Source organism: Micromesistius poutassou (assembly GCF_964030765.1).
Source record: "Micromesistius poutassou genome assembly, chromosome: 17".
NCBI lineage: Eukaryota > Metazoa > Chordata > Actinopteri > Gadiformes > Gadidae > Micromesistius > Micromesistius poutassou.
This window is the reverse complement of record NC_140287.1, coordinates 4,094,625-4,113,931: the sequence shown is the minus strand read 5'-3', so window position 1 is coordinate 4,113,931 and position 19,307 is coordinate 4,094,625. Positions and strand designations below refer to the sequence as shown.

Here is a 19,307-nt window from a genome sequence, read left to right as displayed (position 1 = left end):
TTTATAACTCTCCATCTTCTTGGCACAATGACTCTCATCAGCACCATTCTCGCGCTCGCAGCTCGTCACTGAGACGACAATGCGCCGGTCTGTGGAAGGCTGTGGATTGAACGGAGCTTTCGGACTCACCTGTGGAATTCCGTGCAGCGCATGATGCCTTATTGGGTGAAATCACTTGTTGTGCTTCTATGTCTACTCGTTACCGGAGAGTGCAGCCGGCACCGGCACCGCGTGCGGAGATGGACCGGGACCGTGGAGACGCAGAAGCACGGCACGTAAGTAGAAAAACAAAATAGGACTACTTCCGAATTTGCATCGTTTTCTTCAAAAAATAAAATAAAGTAGAACAACCAGCACAAGGACAGCAGCACATGGATCGACCTAGTCTGTGACTTTTACTGATTGTCATGACGCGCTGTTTAATTATCGTTTTTTTTAATGATCAAACTCCCACAATTGATCCAATAAGGTGACAGTAGATGACACGGCCATTGGGCCACTGCACTGGGGCGGGGGGGAGGACATTGGGTTTTCCTACTGGTTAATTACGCGTAAAGACCTTCGTGCTCCAGAGCCAGGCGCCGTGGGAACGTTTAGCCCATCTGTCCTCCGTGGATAGGACCTCTCTGATCTGCCAAAGCATGTAAAGCATAGTGTCTTACAGAATAACAGTGCTGTCCAAAAATCGATATCCAAACAACCGTTCGTAAAATAACAACGATTACAGAATGATGTTCTGTGTAGTGAAGTGTCTATTTTATTTATTGATGAATTTTAGCCCAAATCTGTCACGAGTGACTAGTTTTAATGGTGGACTGATGCATCTTGGGGCTTTTACCTTTTACTCTGATATGATTAGTCCCTTCTGCGTCATCACTATCACATGCAATTATGTTACATCTCCTGTCCTCTCTCTCTCGCTCTTCCTCTCTCTCTCCCCCCAATATCCATCCTCTCTCTCTCCCTCCTTCTCTCTCTCTCCCTCTCCCTCCCTCTCTCTCCCCCCCCCCCCCCCCCCCTCTCTCTCTCTCTCTCTCTCTCTCATATCAGGATATTAGGTTTTATCTCTGCTCCTGTGGTGTGTATCTCGGGATGAGGCAATGGAGGCAGTTGTGTATTGTATGGCCGGAATAGGATATGCAGCCCAGGTATCAGATGGAAAACTAATAAATACGAGGGGATAGCATCTCAACTCCATTCGGGGCTCCACGGGGATGCTTGTTCCAGCCTTTTGTTGCACGCTATTACCCTCAATTGAACACGATCCCTGTAAGACATCCAGCACCATGAGACCCCCTCACAAAAGAATTTGCAAATGGCGAAGAACATGACAAGCTTCATGTGACACTCTCTGCAGTTACACGCGCCACTCTTTTGGGTCAGAGGTGTTGCATGGCCGTGATGTTTCTCCTCCAGCAGACTGTGTGTCTGCAGGCTTTCAGCAGGGGGGGGGGACATGATTCTGATATCATATTCTGCCCCCCTTTACTTATTTTTTTTCTTTCCGTAGTGCTTTGACCAAGAAGCCCCCGGATGTGACCAAGTCTCGCAAGCCCAAGACAGAGAACCTCCTCAAAGTGGATGATCATGACTTCACCATGAGGCCTGCGTTCGGAGGTGCGTAATAACGGGCACCGCCACATGATTACCGACTGCCTTCCCTTTGAACACATGCATGCTGGTTCGCTGTGGCGCTAAAAAAAACACGTTTGACTGCAGTTGTTCGGACTCTTACCACTGTTATTACGACCTGGCTGACGGTTATTGTATTCACAAGAAGCATTATTTATTGGATGATGTGCCTCCTCAATCTAATAAAAAAATAACACACTCTTCCATGGCCGAGGAAAATGTTGCAGGTGCTTAAAAAATCACACCAAACCTCGAGCGGGAAAAGGAAGGCGGGGAAAAAGGAGATTGAGAGAATGCACAAATGCACTCCCAGGCTGGGGTTCAGAACCGTCACAGCTGGAGGTAAAGAACAGCCTTTTTCCAACCCCAACTCTCCTGGATTCCCAAACAACCTGCTTGCTTGTCAGCATATCTTTTAGCAGCCTTCAGCACGTGTCGGACTCTTTGATGTGGTTGAAATGGATATGCCAGTGTCAGTCCACCAAGTTCCACCATCCTTTGACCAACACCGCAGTAGCACACCATTTATTTTCACACGTCATGTCACAACAGTGAAAGTGCAGCTTGCACCGTGTAATTTGGCTGTGTTCAACAAACATTGTGTGTTTATTTTTGACCTTGTCTTGTTATCCATTATTATAGAGAGTCCTCGGTTTATTAACAGTGTTCATATTCCGTTGCATGTTTTTTTCAATCTATCCTGTAGGAGCCGTCCTCCTACCTTATCAAGTACCTTTCAATGCCAGTTCCATTTGAAAGAAAATGTATTGAACAATATGAAGACGAATGTGATTCATAGCTGGGTCTGATTGAAGAAAAATCTAATCAGAGGAAGAGAATGGCTTCCAATTGGAACAAATAGTGCTAAATAGGGGCCGACCACAGCGGCTAAAAAAACACACCATGTACACCTACGCACACCACCTTTGTCAAAAACAGGGGCGATCTCTAGTAAGGGAAAATTAGACTCACAGAGGTATTCTCTTAAAAAGTGTAATTTGAATTGAATCGAAATCTGAAGCAGATAGCATCATGATCCATAACCTGGAATTACTTTGGTGGGCTTCGATTGCAGGTTGCACCCGTCACCTGATCTGCCTTCTAACTCAACAAGGCAAGAGCCTGGGAGAAGCAGCAAGCTCCCCTCTCTTACCATCCACCCATTGTGGACAGCTTTGTCAATGCGGGTTACATGCGGCCTGCCAAGATGAGGTTCGAACCACAGGACTTGCGTCATCGTAAACTGTGCACTCCTGCGCTGCTGTTGTGCAATTGGAACGTTTGAAGCCTATTGGAGCAACAAATGCTCTCCTGGGGTTGCTCACTCAAATTTCTGCTCTGGGATTCTGACGTTTTTGTCGGCAGCCTTTCAAGTACGAGTCCTTGCCCAGGCCCCCAAACCCAAATATTTTACCCTGTGAGATGGAGAACAACAGCATCGTAAATGGTCTAGATTTCATGTTTGTGATAATCCCTGCAAACACGCTCCAATGGCATTTGGTTCAATAGAGAAAAAGTCACAATTCTCCTTGTTTGATGTTTCCTCCCCTCTGAAGTTTGGATTGTTTGATACAAAAATATGTTGTTGTGGGAGCGGTGGGGAACATTTTTGTTTGTGTTTGCAGCAAACAGGGCACAACTAAACTGTAACCTAAAGCCTGTTTCATGTTCCCCATTCAGACCGTGACGCCAAAGGAATCAAACACACATTGCTATGTGTTCCTAATCAATGACTGGCATTGATTAGGTTGGTGCCGCGCAGTTGTTAAGACACATTTAAAATGTTTATTTTCTATTTATTCATTAATTTATACATAGGACCGCCAGAGGCAATGGATGTAGAAACGCTTTAGAGTATTGATCTTTACCATGAATGACATGCATTGATTAGGTTGGTGCCGCACAGTTGTTAGACACACATTTCAAACGTGTATTTTTGTATTTATTCATTTATTTATCCACGGGACCGCCAGAAGGCAATGGCAGTAGATACACGGACGGTTTGGCTGTTCCGCTTAATCTGGAGTATAAAATAACACTTTAAAGCTTGTTGCTAATCCCTGTGTGCGATGGGCGTGGGTGATGGCAGGGATCCCCCCCTCTGGCCAGATCATTTGATGTTGCCTACAGAGCGACAGGGCGTCAGTTGTGGGGTTGTGATTGGATGCACACTGTATGCCCGGGCATGGGTTTGAACTGAAAATAATAAATCATAATGCGGTATTGCGTTATCAGTGAGCAGATTTGGTTCAGTTCACAGGGTCAGGGGATGTTGTGGGTTGTTGCAAACATAGTAAAAGCGACGTCCTTTAGCCTTGATGCTACTCGCTGTGTGATTGTAATGGACAACACACACATAGAACACAGGCACACACGTACAAAAACCCTTGCCTTGCCTTCTTCAATGAGTCTTCTGATGAGGCTTTGGCCTTGCGCTGAATGCGTTGGCACTGATAAAAGAAAATGTTTAGGGTGCTAGAATTATTTTAGGTGGAGGTGAACGCAGGGATAAGAAGCATGCATATAAAGAGGAGGAGAGTGTCTTGAGGCACGCGAGAAACACATCTCAGATTGATCCAGAGTAACCCCCCCCCTCCCTTCTGACAAATGATGAATGAGAAAATAGCCTACAGTGTCTTAGCATAGCGGGAGCATATACTGGAGCGGGAGAACATGTGTGCACAAGCTCTATGTGTGCATGTGTGTTGATACACTTTCTAACAATGCCCACAGACGGTAGGACCCCCCCACCCCCAGAGGCCAATAACATGGCATTATTATAACCTTGAGACGGTGATTGTTGTTGCCATTAGTTTGATGTTGTCCCTGTAGAGATTCAATTAGGAGATTGTATCAAGCCACGCCACTTCAGAGGCAAGAGTGGAATAATCCATTGATTTTCTGCTCATTGATGGGCCCATAACATTTCTATCCAAATGAATACCGTTTTACTCTCCACTGTGGGCTCATAATGCAATGTCATTATCTACTGGAAAGAGATGATGGTGATGAGATGATGCAGAGGACGTCGACTGATGAAAAGCATCTGCCAACTCAAAATGAACAGTGTTTGCTCGTTGCTGGCCTCGGTCCGATGAGCTAACTGGACATGTTAACCCATGTGAGTGTGTGGTGCTGTGAGGGAGAAGCAGCGTGGCTCAAGGGGAACATTAGAACAGAGTAATCAGAGCCGCCGCTTGTTTTATTTGGCGTTCATGGCCGAGGTGTTAAGCAGCACTCGCTGATGTATGGGGGAGAAGCGTGCCAGATGTCTCCTGGAGATGCGGGCTTAATTTGCGGAGACTGAAATAGCAGCAGTGGCCTCAGCAGTGGCATCAGCGGTGGCATCAGCGGTGGCAGCGGCAGTGGCTAGCCCTAGTGTTCTTAGATCATTGAGCTCTTCGTTGTTAGCATTAGAACAGAGCCCAGCTTGCCTTGTTGCACGCCGCCCCTCCCCCCTCCCGTTTCCACCCAGCTCGAGTAATGATGAGGAGATTACACTGGCAGAGGTTTCCTCCTGCTTATGGGTTAGATAAGAGCATGGGCACCAATCTCTTAAGCGACAAGACAGCTGTTACCATATAAATGACACTTTGCTCCCAAACCGGAGAACTGAGGGCTGCCCCGCCGGAATAGTAGGTGGAGGCCAATGAGGGGATCATTATTTTCCACAAAATCACATCCAGAGAACCCATCCCGTTGGACTCCATCCAACATTTCCCTCCCCCCACAGCCACAGATCTGGTTGTAGCAGTTCAAGCTTTTTCAGTTTCATGACATGACAGCTCCGTCTGCTCTTTATTCACACCACCACATCACCACAACCGATGGAGGAAATTGCTTCCATGACGCTTCCTTTTGAAAATAAATACATTTATTCGCAGTGTCACAACACATCGATGCCACATTTAATATGGTTGGATCATTTTGATGGATGGTGTTAAAGAAATTTATTGCATTGTTGCATTGTTGTTCCAAAGAGATAGTAGCCTACTAGTAGCGATAGTCTGAGGTTTCCAAATGTAATTCTATGGTCGATAAGGTTTAATTTGCTGATGCACGATCATCACACCAGCCACTGTTATTGAAATTAATGACTATATTGTTTAAATGAGACATAATTGAGAATTACAGCATCTTAACCAAATGTGGTTGGAATGAACATAACTTATCATTCGACAGAGGAAGTCTGCTTGCAGGTGGGGTAAGGAGTTTCCCCCGGGCACAATCTGTGAGGAGTAACACAAGGCTCCAGTAATCATGTAAATATGCCACAGTCACTAGCTAAATTACTGAACGAATTATGATCAAACCTACAGAGAGCAAATAATTCAACACTTTTGAATACTGAGCTTGAATTTCCGAAATCTAAAATCAAAATGTTTAAAGTGAAATTGCCATTAAGAAATGATGCTGGTTATATTTGGATTTAGAATATTTTTGGACAAAAAGAAGAGCCATATTTGACATTCTTTTATGTTTTTGCCATACTTTAAAGAACATTAAAAATACATGTTACAATACAAATACAGAATATTCGTGGAGATAGTCAATAAGGGATAATCTCATGGTGTGAGAAAGTGATTGATATATCAGTTTCCTCGATTCCTGGGTCAAAGCGTGTAATGTAGCCTAGTGTACGTCTCCCAAAAGGCTCTGTTCAAATCCATGACAGCTGACATGAAATATTTATAAATCCTGCTGAATGTACGTGTGAGTGAATGGATGATGTACCAAGCACAGATTTATTTGTGGATTTGATTTTGGTAGCAGCTTATTTGTAAACTCAACATATTACCGCAGTTTAAAGATACAGTAAATAAGAATCCCTTTCTGACTTACATCCATTGTCAAAGACAGTATTGTGGATATTAAGCCTTGAGCCATGAAAAAGAAATGACACCAGGAACAAAAATCTTCAGTCTGAAATAGCCGAGCGCTTTCAAGTCAAGGTCTCATAAATTCTTGATTAACCCTATTGTTTAAAAATACTGTCAACTTCCAAAAGCAGCTTACATGTGCCACAAGTTTGCCTTTCTCCCTTTCCTCACTGGCGTCATTATCTCAATGTCTGTGAAGTAAAGCAGGTTATCAGCACAAGAGATAGCATAGTAGGAATATGATTGGAAAAGACAATAAGCGAATTGTTTCGTAGCCTGTTGCATGCTTTAAATAGTCATGTATGGGAGTTAAAGTGTGTTTATATTATAAAGACAGAGTGACACACTATATGTTATGTCTGTATGTTGAGTAGTTCAGTATGGACACTATTTTATGGCTTTTACCTTCACATTTCTCTTCTTTACTTATGTCAATCTTTTAGAGCAATCTTCATCAATCGATCATCATTCCTTCAAAGTATAAGCAAGATTTTGTGAGTGATAAAAAACACACAGAACATGTCAATCCACTACCAGGGGGAGAGCCCTATGCATCAAGTCTTCAGCATATCCCTTTCATTTTTTATCGCCTATGATGTAATATCTTAACTTAGACTTACACAGCGCATGGTTCTGAGACTAAACAATAAAGGAACTAGGTCGAGTGATGTGCCTCATTTGTCTGTAATACGTTGTGGTTAGCCTAGAGTTATTTAAGGTCAGTTTGGAATTATTGGATCATGGACAAACCAAGGTCATAGCCGGGGTGGTGTGCAATGTACCAATGAGGAATAAACACTGATGAGTGTCACTATTGATTAAAAACGCTGTGTGCAACATTACAAACTTTCCACACATTTCACATAATCAACATTTAAGGCATATTCCCCAGTCTCCGTTTAATTTAAATTTTTTGTGGGCGACATGGACCTAATATGGTAACAGGTACACCTACACAGACCCGTCATTAAGCCAAATAGGATAATGAACTCTGTTAATTGCTACTCCTGAAAGACACACTGACTGCCAAACACAGGACTGTAGTGGAAGAGGTGTAGGCATTTCTCTGCCAAAAGCTCACAACTCATTCACAACCAACCTACTTTAGCAAGGAACGTGAAGTAGAATGCCTTGCATGTTGGCCTATTTCAGTGTAACGAGAACTGCTTTCATATCAAACTCCGCTGTGATCTATCTATTGCTAATAACAACCTAAAGAGACCCATAGCCTTTTCCTCAAACGCTAATTGTACATTCCTCCGTTTGAAGGAGAAGCAGAGAGAAAGGGACTATATTTAAGATGTAATGCATGCGATAGGGGCCGCACCTCCTCACTTAGTGCCATTGTGGAAAGAACCGCTCACCATTCCCCTCACGGCATAAAGAATTGGCCGCTATAATCAGCCCTTTAGCGCCTCTGCTAATCTTTTGAGGATTACAGTACTGCTGGATATCTATGAGCACATATCACTTCTAAACCTTTTTCCTTGGCTGTGTGTACATGTGGGCGCACTATAGCGCGACACTCTGTGCTAACTCTGGGTATGTGCACAGATCAGGCTGTCAAGGCATGTGTCAGATTGCATGCTTGGTGTGGTGGACAAGGGGCGACATTCTATCAGCAGCCATCGTCGAGAGTAAATGGAATATAGAGTAGTTTTAAAATAGCTCCCTGGTGCTTTTTTTTTCAGGGCAAGGACACTTTTGAGTGTGTGAGTACAGTAGATTGGTACAATATTATCTGTATGTATACAAGCACACACAGTGCAGGGATTTGTATAGAACCATATGATGAATTACAAAATATTGTTTTTCATGGTGAGATTGCATTTAAAAGTTTAAAACTAACATTTGACAACATTACTCACAATGTTTGCCAATTTGACTGTGCTTCATTGCTGAAACCATTACTTTCTATTTCTGTTTTCCCTGTCTAGGGCCAGCAATCCCTGTAGGAGTGGATGTACAGGTGGAGAGTTTAGACAGTATCTCTGAAGTGGACATGGTAAGGAATACTGCTTCTAAGCAGAGGTGCTAGAATTAGGTTTGTGCTCTGAAACTATGGCCTATGCCAATCATTCAAGTTTATGATGTCATCAACAAGAGACCTGCACATAAGCCATTCCTTTTTATTTAGGCAAGGAGGCAAGAAGTATATTAACAGGCAAGAAGTATATTAACACAGTCAAGGTACAGGCTCCTGACAAGAACCACTCAGCCAATCAGAATCAGCAGCCAATCATCAACAACAGCCAATCAGCATGTGCTTTGATAGTACCATCAGATGTCTATTAGCAATGTGTGAACAACCAACCTTTTATGAATCATTTAATTAGAAGGCAGGCATAGTCTTAAACAATAAATATAGATTTTTGTAAAATGTGAAAAATGGGTATAAGCAATTTTTTTCTTTTCCAATTTTTTTCTTTTTTTTCTTTTCCAAAAAATACTTGGATCTGACGTGTATTATTTAAGTAAATCACGACAGAGGTTTCACTATGTTGTGCAGAGTTCTAATTTAGTTATATTTTAATTGTTTATGTATTATTCATATATGTATTTAAGAAACAATTATTCAGAACTGAGAAAAACACAATCAGGGACACATTGAATCACAGGCCTTGAGCAGTTTAAACAATTATTTCTTAAACAGGACAAACTATTAAACAAGGTGTTGAATGTGGCTGTCTGCCCAGGACTTCACCATGACGCTCTACCTGCGCCACTACTGGAAGGACGAGCGCCTGTCATTCACCAGCAGCACCAACAAGAGCATGACGTTCGACGGGCGGCTGGTCAAGAAGATCTGGGTGCCAGACGTGTTCTTCGTCCACTCCAAGCGCTCGTTTATCCACGACACCACCACGGACAACATCATGCTGCGGGTCTTCCCAGACGGACACGTCCTCTACAGCCTGAGGTACGAGGCCCCGTCTTAGTGGTCACCACCGTGAGGTGTTGAAGTGCATTCAGTGAAAACATGAGCACTATGACTCATCCACAAAATTTTCTTAAATGTTTATGATTCTGAACAGAACATATCTCTGTTTTTTGATTGCGCGTCAAATCTATCATTAAGGGAAAAAAAACAATTGAAGAAAGAATAATTCTTGGCGTTGTTATTGTGAACTGTGACGTGCAAATAATAATAATAATAATTCATGAAATTGATATAGCGCTTTTCAGTGACCCAAAGACGCTTACATTGTGGAAGACATAAAAAACACGAAAAGGGTGATGACAGTCAGGGGGACAAGGGAAGACAGCGCAACAGAGAACAGAAGCAATGGTGGAGTGTGAGATGAGTAGAGCAGGTACAGACAAAAGAAAAAACAGATACAGTGACAGTGAAAAGGTGGCAAGGATGGATTGAAGAGCAAAGGGGGGGGGGAGAGTGTGGAGGGGAAGGTCAAGGGGAATATACAAATACAAAACAGAAGAAAAACCCTAGCCAGCGAGAGGTGTGCAATTAATTCTTATTGTTTGGCTCCTAACGCATTTTTAAAAATGGAATTACAAATATATTGTAAAATATCCCCATGACCCTGCAAGATCTTTCCACCAACGTCTGTCCTTGTGAACGGAAGTTTTGAGAGCAAAGGTTTTTTCGAGTTAAAATTGTTCACATTGAAAAAGCTAAAGGTAGACAAAGAAATAAAAGACGAAGACAATTATCTGTTCAGTTATGTTGGACAAAAGCCTATATGTATGTTTATATTCCACAAGGATATCACAGTAACAAAGATTCTTGGTAAAACAAAGGACCGCATGCCATCTGTCTCTGAATATGTAGTGCCCAATGATTAGGTGAGCAATGTAATTACTGGCATAATTTTACTGCATAGATTAAAAAAGATTTTATATATATATATCTCGACGATCAGTTGATATGGGTCTGGGCTGACGAATCAGAATCACACTCAGACACTGAGGTGTTTTTGTTGACTTTAGAGTCAACAGACTGCAGCGAGCAGAATTGTGCACTTCTGTGAGATTCTTTGAGGAGTGGGTTTTTGAAAGATGCGCTTGGATTACTGTTGAATGAAAACAACATGATCACTTGTTGCTTGATGTATTTATATCAGGCAATTTCTGTTGAATGTTAATAACATGATCAGTTGTTGCTAGATTGATTCATGGCTGAGGCCGCTGATTTTGATTGATAATTTGAATAATATGAATGAAATTGTCACATCAACATTCAATGTTAAAAGGTTCAATGTCTTTTGATCTGCCAGATTAATTAAATCAATTTTGAATTCAAAGTGAAGCGTATTATTGATACATGCATACATGCAGAATAACAAAGGTCTATGTAGAAATGTATCATCGGACTGCCTCTTTTTGTTGTGAAGCATTTGATATTAAGGAAGGTAGAAGCCAACCACATTACATTTGGATGTGAGGCAAAATGCAGCCCCCTCAATGAGCATGTTGATCCTAAATACCATTGAAGTGAAAAAGGTAAATACTCACTGCTCATACTCATGTATGGATAATTATTTGTAAATTGATTATTCATTTTTGTTATGCCATGACCATTGCCCTTTATGAATGGATGTGGCAGCTCCATTAATAATCTCTTTATAATGTATCACTCTCTCTATTTGCTCTGACTGAGCCTCTCCCTAGCTATGGGTCATAGGTGTATGCAAATACAATTTAAGTCATTTCTGAGTGTGGTCTTGGTAATAGTCATTCACAGGTGCCTAATGCAGCTGTATATGCCAAGCATTTTATATTATTAACATTTGGCTGATTGCCATATTATCTATCTTGTTCATACGATTTTGTTGCATATACCTCTGATGAGAAGAAATACCTATGGTATATGCCGTTTTTGAAATCCTTTTGATCGTTAAAAAGTTAAAAAGTCGAAAAATCTGTCGAAAAATGTTGACCCACCTCACAATTTTATAGGCAGATTTTGAGCCCACTTTCTCTTTTTTTTTCATGGCCATTGCTATTGTCCTGGTTTTTATCCTACACAGCTGCAATTGGTCAGAATCCAATGTCATGTCATAATAGTCATGTAAAAATAGTGTGATTTATGATGTAAAAGGTGTTTATCGCAAAGAAGAACAGGATGTACAGACATATTTTGTGAACCAAAACCAAAACAGAGTTCTGTTATGTTCTGTTCAGAAACATCAACCTTTAAGAAAATGTCTTGGATGAGTCAAAGCGCTCACGTTTGAACTGAATTCACTACAACACGTTAGAAAGTACTAGGAAAGTACACAATGGGTAGCCGACATAATGAACACTATTTGACAAGCATTTATTTGTGGTTGATGTTCAGTCATTGAAAACATGTTGCACAGATACACTTTAAGAAACTGCTCATCTGCTTGACCTTCATAAATCCGGATGAATCAAGTTCTAGTTGTACAAGCGTTGCTGGGATCATTCATTCGACCGGATAAAAAAAAACATCCCTGATCCTTGAGAAACTTGAGAAAACTTGAGAAACACAGTGAATACAAACTTTCTATTCACTGTGGAAGTACCAAGATCAACAACACAATGACGATACTATAATTATTGTTCAAGATTTTCGTTACTGGTATAGTCACCATAAGCAGGGCCAAGCCACCAGCCTTTCAAAATGTTACCCAGCTCTGAACAGGAAGCTATTAAGCACTCTTTATCAAGAGAGGGACGTGAAGAGCACCCAGGGTAACTAAATAACAAAAACACCCAGAGATGATTAACAAGATACTATGTCGATATGGGGGGCACATCTTTGAACTCATTAGAAGGAGCCTGACATTTAAAGAGCACGTAGAACGGGGATGTTTACATTATCATATTCCTTATAAACATTATTATACTCTTTATGAAATGCAATTATCAAATATGCTGTGTGTTGTGAGTTTGTGTGTGCGTGCGTGTGTGCGTGCGTGTGTGCTTGGCTAGTATTCCCACCACGATCAGCTCATCATTTTCCACAGCCCTCCACTGTGTTTGTTATTTTCATTGCACCCCTTTAAGCCGGTCTTCAGTAACTGGTGAGGAGAGCGTGCCGGCGATAGTGTCCACACAGCAGGGCTTCCCCTGGGGGCTTTTATCAGCATGTCTATATCCCAGTGTGCCTTGTATTGGGTGTTCATTGCTCTCCATGCTGCTGTGTTGAACAGGGTGACGGTGACAGCAGCCTGCAACATGGACTTCAGCCGCTTCCCACTGGACTCTCAGACATGCTCGCTGGAGCTGGAGAGTTGTGAGTGTTTGGAGAACATAAGTTATATGAATCGGAATATTAATAATAATCTCTCTTATTATGGTCATTGTTTTGAGGAATTGCATCTCCCTGTCAGAAGGAATCTACTCAATCAAACCCAGGCTGTTGTAACAACCAGAAATCTGCCATTTGGCGCACATGTCAAATGATCAATGAAAAATCTAATTTAAAAGGGAAAATAACATTTCTCATTTAATGTAAGAAGATAAAATGCAAGAATGTAGCACATAACAACATGATTACACGGTAATACTAGAAATGTGGCCCTGAAATGGGGTAACAATAAAAAATAAATAAGGAATAACTGATAACTCTTGGCCTTATTAAGTTAAAATTAATCAATTGAATAACACATGACATGAAGCGTTTCAACCTCCACAGCGTAAGCACTCTCGCAGCAACAAATCCAACATTTGCACAGTTGAGATCTTTTGTGGCTTGGGCATTTAACCAATCACATTAACTGTGGAACAGGAAGCAGTGCACTTACGTTGTTAATCACCAGCATGCACTAAACCATGACACACAGATACAGAGACAGAGATTGAGTATGTACGGTCATGCATCTCTGATATGTTCCCAATGCATCTGCAGGGCAGTCCAGCTTAATTGGGATTTAAAAACAGGCAAGTCGCTCTAGAGCTTAAAATAAGAAACAAGTGAGAAGCCTTCCATTGGTTCACCTGGTCGTTGGAGCCCTGGACGGGGACCCGGCTAAGTGCATCACTGTTCCCTGTGATACAGACAACAATTCATTCAGTGTCTCAGCACAGCCACCTTTTAAGCATTTGAAAGATTGGAATCCTTTCAAAGAGCGTGCCTCTCCTTTTCCTCGTGTTGCTAAATATAGAGGCCTCGGAGTGCTGCTGATTGGGGTTGTTTTGCTGTTAATCACTTCCATGGAGTTGGAAATCATTCCACCCGATTTTCTCAGCAGTGATATTAATTGAACCTGTCCGGCACTTTTAACTGCTTGGATTTTTGGAAGGTGTTTTGTCTCATCATTTATTATATTTTTAAAATATGTATATTTTGGGTATCTCACAATCCGATTCGATTTAAATTCTGGAGTCAAGATTCGATTTGATTCTCTAGGTATTACATAGGGTTGCTGGGATGTAGTCCAGTCCACTGTGCATTAAGAAAGGAGACTTGGCAAATAATGGCATGCAAGCAGAGTATTGTGTGTATAGGATTTCGTATTTTTTTTATTTAAAAAAGTTATATCAACTGATTGCAATAATGTAAACACACAATGTCAAACCAAGACAAAAGGAAAAAAATCCTCAGACCCTTGGAAGCTTTTTACACCCCTAGTATATATAAGGCTGTGATGGCTGAACAGGTAAAATATCCAGATCTTCACTGTCCCCTTCAAGGCCCCATAATGATAAGACAACCATATGCAGGCTGAACTCATGCAAATCATATTGCCCAAACCGGACCTGATTGTGCTATCTCTATACCCAGAAGGGTTCTGTGGAATTGATGCTGCCATTTCTACCTTGGAAAAAACTAACAACTTAGAACATCAGCACCACATGCAAGAAAAAGGGCATCTTGAATGAATCTTTAAAGCTGCTGTAGAGAGCGGAAGACTTTGAAGATTTTGAAACAAAATCTTCCTCACTGCTTCTTCCCTTGTTGGCCCGCTATTGAGCATTGCATTTCACACACCTGGGATTGACAGGCAAGATGGATTCACTAAACTAATCCGGTAAGCGATGCCTTGATGGCTCAGAAATGAGCCGGCAGTGGTCAAAAAATCTGAAATGGCTCATATAGAGGTAGGGTAGGTTCTCACAAAGCATTTCACTAACTAATAGCTAGCGGATGGCTATGGCATTTCCAAAAAAGTCAACTGATAGCTTATTCACGACAGCAGCTTTAATTGCATGTTGTTTGCTTGGTGGTTGTGTATCAGATGCCTACACCGACGAGGACCTCATGCTGTACTGGAAGAGTGGCGACGAGTCCCTCAGCACAGATGACCGAATCTCATTGTCTCAGTTCCTCATCCAGAAATTCCACACCACGTCCCGCCTGGCTTTCTACAGCAGCACAGGTATACAATCAAGGAAACACATCCCCTGTACATTCTCTGTGCACACACCCACACACACGGTTTGGATTGAGATGGAGAGAAAAGAAGACATAAAGGTACAGGAGTAAAAAGTAAACTGCTGCAAACCAAATTAAAACACAGAAATGTGTTTGTATGCTTCTTGTTGGGTCGTAAAAAAAAAGTGCACAGAAAGCACAGAGGCCTGTGTTTATGTTGGCAAATACATTGCCAACCGTTTAATAGCTCAACCATTCATGTTTTATTATGATGCGCAAATATGGACTATGTTGCTGGCACCAATATGATATTCCCCTGCCAGATCTTTTCAAACAACCTCGTTTACCCCCCCTGTATGATTCTTCCCTCCCCTTTCGTTGCAGGCTGGTACAACCGTCTGTACATCAACTTCACCCTGCGGCGCCACATCTTCTTCTTCCTGCTGCAGACCTACTTCCCAGCCACCCTGATGGTCATGCTGTCCTGGGTGTCCTTCTGGATCGACCGCCGGGCCGTGCCGGCGCGAGTCTCCCTGGGTGCGTGGACACGGCCCAGAACAGTGTTTGTTTAGCACTTTGCATGCCTGATGAGGGGATGGGATGATGATTTTATTGTTTTTTGCTGATTGATGTTGCATGGTTTTTGTTAATTTGTAAAGAACTCCCTGAATACTTTTGGTGTGGCTTGTAGATTATGTAGCACTCAATCCATCAACGGTGTGCGCACACAAACACACACACAAATGCATGCACAGATGCCACACACACACACACACACACAGGCACCCACATTGACACTAAGACACGAAACATGCATTTATTATATGCATCAGGGTAGGTTCATTTATTCTCCTCTTCCCTTGTCATTCTGTCGTAATGCTATTAACCATTTTCACTTTGTTATGTACTGCGTTTCCTTTTTTCCGCCATCTGTTTTCTTTGTCTTTTTGGGGTAAGGGGGCTTGATAAGATTTAGATTGTTTACCCACACTCCTCGTTCCAGCAGAGCAGCTGACGGGAAACTCATTAATCCGACAAGATGCTAATATTTGACACGAGCGGTTGGACGACGCAGCACTTTAACACAGCGCCGGCATCGTGTGTGTGTGTTCCTCGCTCTGCAGGCATCACCACGGTGCTCACCATGTCCACCATCATCACGGGGGTCAATGCCTCCATGCCCAGGGTGTCCTACATCAAAGCGGTGGACATCTACCTGTGGGTCAGTTTTGTGTTCGTCTTCCTGTCCGTGTTGGAGTACGCCGCTGTGAACTACCTGTCCACCGTCCAGGACCGGAGAGAGCGCAAGATGAGGGAACGGGCGAGGTCACAGGTAAACATTGCTCCAAGTAAGCGGGAAGAAATGGTGGAAAAATTCATCCTGATGATAAGAAAAAAACTTGGTGGCATGTGGCTCAGGAGGTAGAGCTGGTTGACTGTTAACCGGAAGGTTGCTAGTTCGATCCCTGGCTCCTCGTAGCTGAGTGTTGAGGTGTCCTTGACCAGCTGGCTGTCACCCTGCATGGCTGACTCACTCACATTCACACTGGTGTGTGAATGTGTGCATGAATGGGTGAATGTTAGGCAATATTTAACCTTGTTTACATTGTTAGTAATGAATTTAAAAAGGTAATTTGTATAAATTATCTAGATTATTATGTAAAGATGGGTCCTTTCCTCTCTCCAATTGAGAAGTTTGGTGTGTAGAATCCTTAAGATGTCTTTTATACTTGTAGACGTGTCCGCTTCCATCAAGAGCGTATGGCAAATTAACTTGGCCTGTTTCACCATGGCGGACTTCAGCCGTGGCCAATCCTTAATCATCCATGATGGACACTTCCCTAACCTTTGTTTGTCGTTGTTGCTACTGCCCACAATGTGAATGTTCCCCTGTAACAATCATGTACACTCTTTGCCTCGTTGAAGAAGCTTGGTAATTTGCTTGCCTGTGTCTTCCCATGATCATCCTTGATTAAATGAAATACTTTGCTGTCAGTGAAGTGAAGATATTTCATACATTTCACTACATTTATGTAGTGAAGAAGATACAATTTTCTATCTTTAAAGATGCTGTCAGTAAGATACAATCGCTTAGACTGGGTAGCCCCGCACATTCTGCCGGCAATTTGAGTTTGCTCTGCAGAAGGGTCTGGAGAAGAGCAGTACATTTCTTTCTAGTTTCGATACGTTTTTGCGGGAGCCAATCACCAAGCTGGCTTTTCCCCATGGCGCGCTATTGGCTGGTTAAACACAATGACGACAGGGAAGCGACGGCAAGCAGCCAATTGCGTACACAGTCAATTTAACTCCGCCCGTTGATCATGCCTCTTGTGCTGAAGAAAATGACAGCAGCTTCCCCAGACCAACGTGCAATCTACGATTGAGCTTGGTCTGGCAATAGCCAGGCTAACAATCGCTATCATGGAGTGGAATTTGTTCGAAATGTCATGACCACTCAGTTAGTTAGTGATAAGCTCTGTATGAGAATTTAGATTTTAGGTCGCTCCCGTACACATTTCTGACCAATCAGGACCTATCTTGCCTGATTGGTACAAGCTATCCATCTTGCCTATTAATCACATGCGCACACACAGGGTAATCTTGTGTGTTTTCACCGCTAAGAACACAATGTTCTTAGCGGTGGAGAACACACAGGGTAATCTTGTGTGTTCTCACCACTAAGAACACAATGTTCTTAGCGGTGGAGGAAGATAGGGAGCGAAGGCATTTAATTTCAGTTGTTTATTATCAAAATCTTTCTCTCTCCTGCCCTCTCTTCACAACTCTCAAATCTTATTTATAGCAACTTTAAGTGCATATTCTCCAAGGATCATGATGACACCTCTTTTAGCGTCTAAAGGATTTTTTAATTCCGAAAATAGCATAACTGTGTTTTTTGATTGCCGTTTCTCCGACCTTTTCCCTCAGTCCCTCGCATGCACCTGTGGGATTTCCCACACACGCACCATGACCATGTTGGACGGCACCTACAGTGAGGCCGACACCAACAGCCTGGCGGGCTACACTGAGGACCCCATGGGCCCCGATGAGGAGCAGGAGATGCGCGGGGTGTCGGTGTCGGAGAAGCCCGAGCACATGGTGGTCCACCTGTCAGTGAGCAGCGAGTCCACGGCCACCAAGAAGAAGAGGAGCCTGCGCGCCCTCAACATCATGCAGAACACTCACGCCATCGACAAGTACTCCCGGATGTTCTTCCCCGGGTCCTACATCTTCTTCAACCTCATCTACTGGTCTGTGTACTGCTAAGCCGATTGGCCAGCGGGGGGAGTGGAGCGAGGACATGTGTAAGTTTGTACACAGACTTCGCCCTGAAACGCTGTCTAAGCGCCAGATGACGGACTTTAGGGCCCAGTCCCATTTCTCTCCCCTTAACAAGAACACTTGCTTTGAGTGCCCTTAGCTGCAAGTCAGCTCCTGAGCTAGCTAGCATTCAAGGGTTGATTTTAAGGGTAATAGGCACTCCCCCTTGCTCCCCTAAGTATTGGGACACCCTACCCCTTCGCTGGAAGGTGCAAAATCTAGGGTTAGGGCTCAAATCTAGGGGAAGGGGGAGAATTGGAACAGGGCCTATCGTGTATCGTTTTTTGGAGATATGTACAGAGCCGGACGCCTGCAGAGTGAGAATGGCACACTGAAGCACTGGCGTTGTTGCATTCAGCAAATGTTTGCATGGAGAACTGGAGTTTTGATTTTTTTTTTTTTTGCTTTATGCGGCATTTTGAATGTTCTTCTTCTTTGTTTTAAACAAATGTTGTTTTTTTGGTCAGTTGGTACAAAGTACAACGCAGACAAAAAGTGTTTGATACTGAAAAGTACATTGTCCTACGACTTCGGACAATCTATGAGATCTCTGACAACAATTATTAGCGTGGCATTAAAATCAGCTAGTGTAGTGGTTAAATAGTTTTGTGTGCACTTAAGGCCCCTCTAGTGTTTTGTTTGCATTTTTTAGGTACCGATATGCTCTTTTTTTAATGGCGACCCCTTCCTCAAGACATGTCCACGTTCACAGAGGTGCATTAATGGGAATAAATGACTTCAGTGACATATTCAAAGCTGGCATAAGAGTTTGTCAACGCTCCACTCACCATGAAAAATATAACTGATTCTTTATTCTGGGCAGTTTTAGAGCCACAAAAAATATCTCAGATGAATGTTTATTACATTTATTAAATTAATGTTATTCAACAATGTAAAGTATCTGTTAACTTTGTCCATCTGATTTTCATGGTTTTGAACAACATTAATGTTTACATTGTATTATTTATTATTTAAAACATTCATTGTATGAGACAAATCCACAGCCCTGACCAATAAGGTTGATTGCCTCTCTCTTGCCTGATTGACATTAAGCCACAAGTAGTCTTCTCGAGTGGAACCCTCTCTTGACCCACTTATTAGGCAATACAAAGTTCAGCTTTTCAGCATTTATTTTCAGTAACCTCGAATAACACAGATTATAACTCCTT

The 19,307-nt window shown here is 42.5% G+C and overlaps 1 protein-coding gene across 1 annotated transcript; it reads left to right on the top strand.

Moving 5' to 3' along the window:
* LOC311362429 (gamma-aminobutyric acid receptor subunit rho-2-like) lies at window positions 1-19,222 on the top strand. Its single transcript, XM_084482265.1, has 9 exons — window positions 1-275; window positions 1,511-1,617; window positions 8,450-8,517; window positions 9,209-9,432; window positions 12,653-12,735; window positions 14,681-14,821; window positions 15,202-15,354; window positions 15,942-16,150; window positions 17,746-19,222. Exons 1-9 carry the CDS (start codon window positions 151-153, stop codon window positions 18,082-18,084), a joined length of 1,449 nt encoding a protein of 482 aa, XP_084338391.1. The 5' UTR covers window positions 1-150; the 3' UTR covers window positions 18,085-19,222.
* The last annotated feature ends 85 nt before the right edge of the window (window positions 19,223-19,307 follow it).

Coding starts and splice junctions, on each gene's coding strand:
- LOC311362429 (XM_084482265.1), top strand. CDS start 151: ATGATGCCTTATTGGGTGAAATCACTTGTTGTGCTTCTATGTCTACTC. Junction 1,618..8,449: donor CATGAGGCCTGCGTTCGGAG/GTGCGTAATAAC, acceptor TTCCCTGTCTAG/GGCCAGCAATCCCTGTAGGA. Junction 16,151..17,745: donor GGGAACGGGCGAGGTCACAG/GTAAACATTGCT, acceptor CTTTTCCCTCAG/TCCCTCGCATGCACCTGTGG.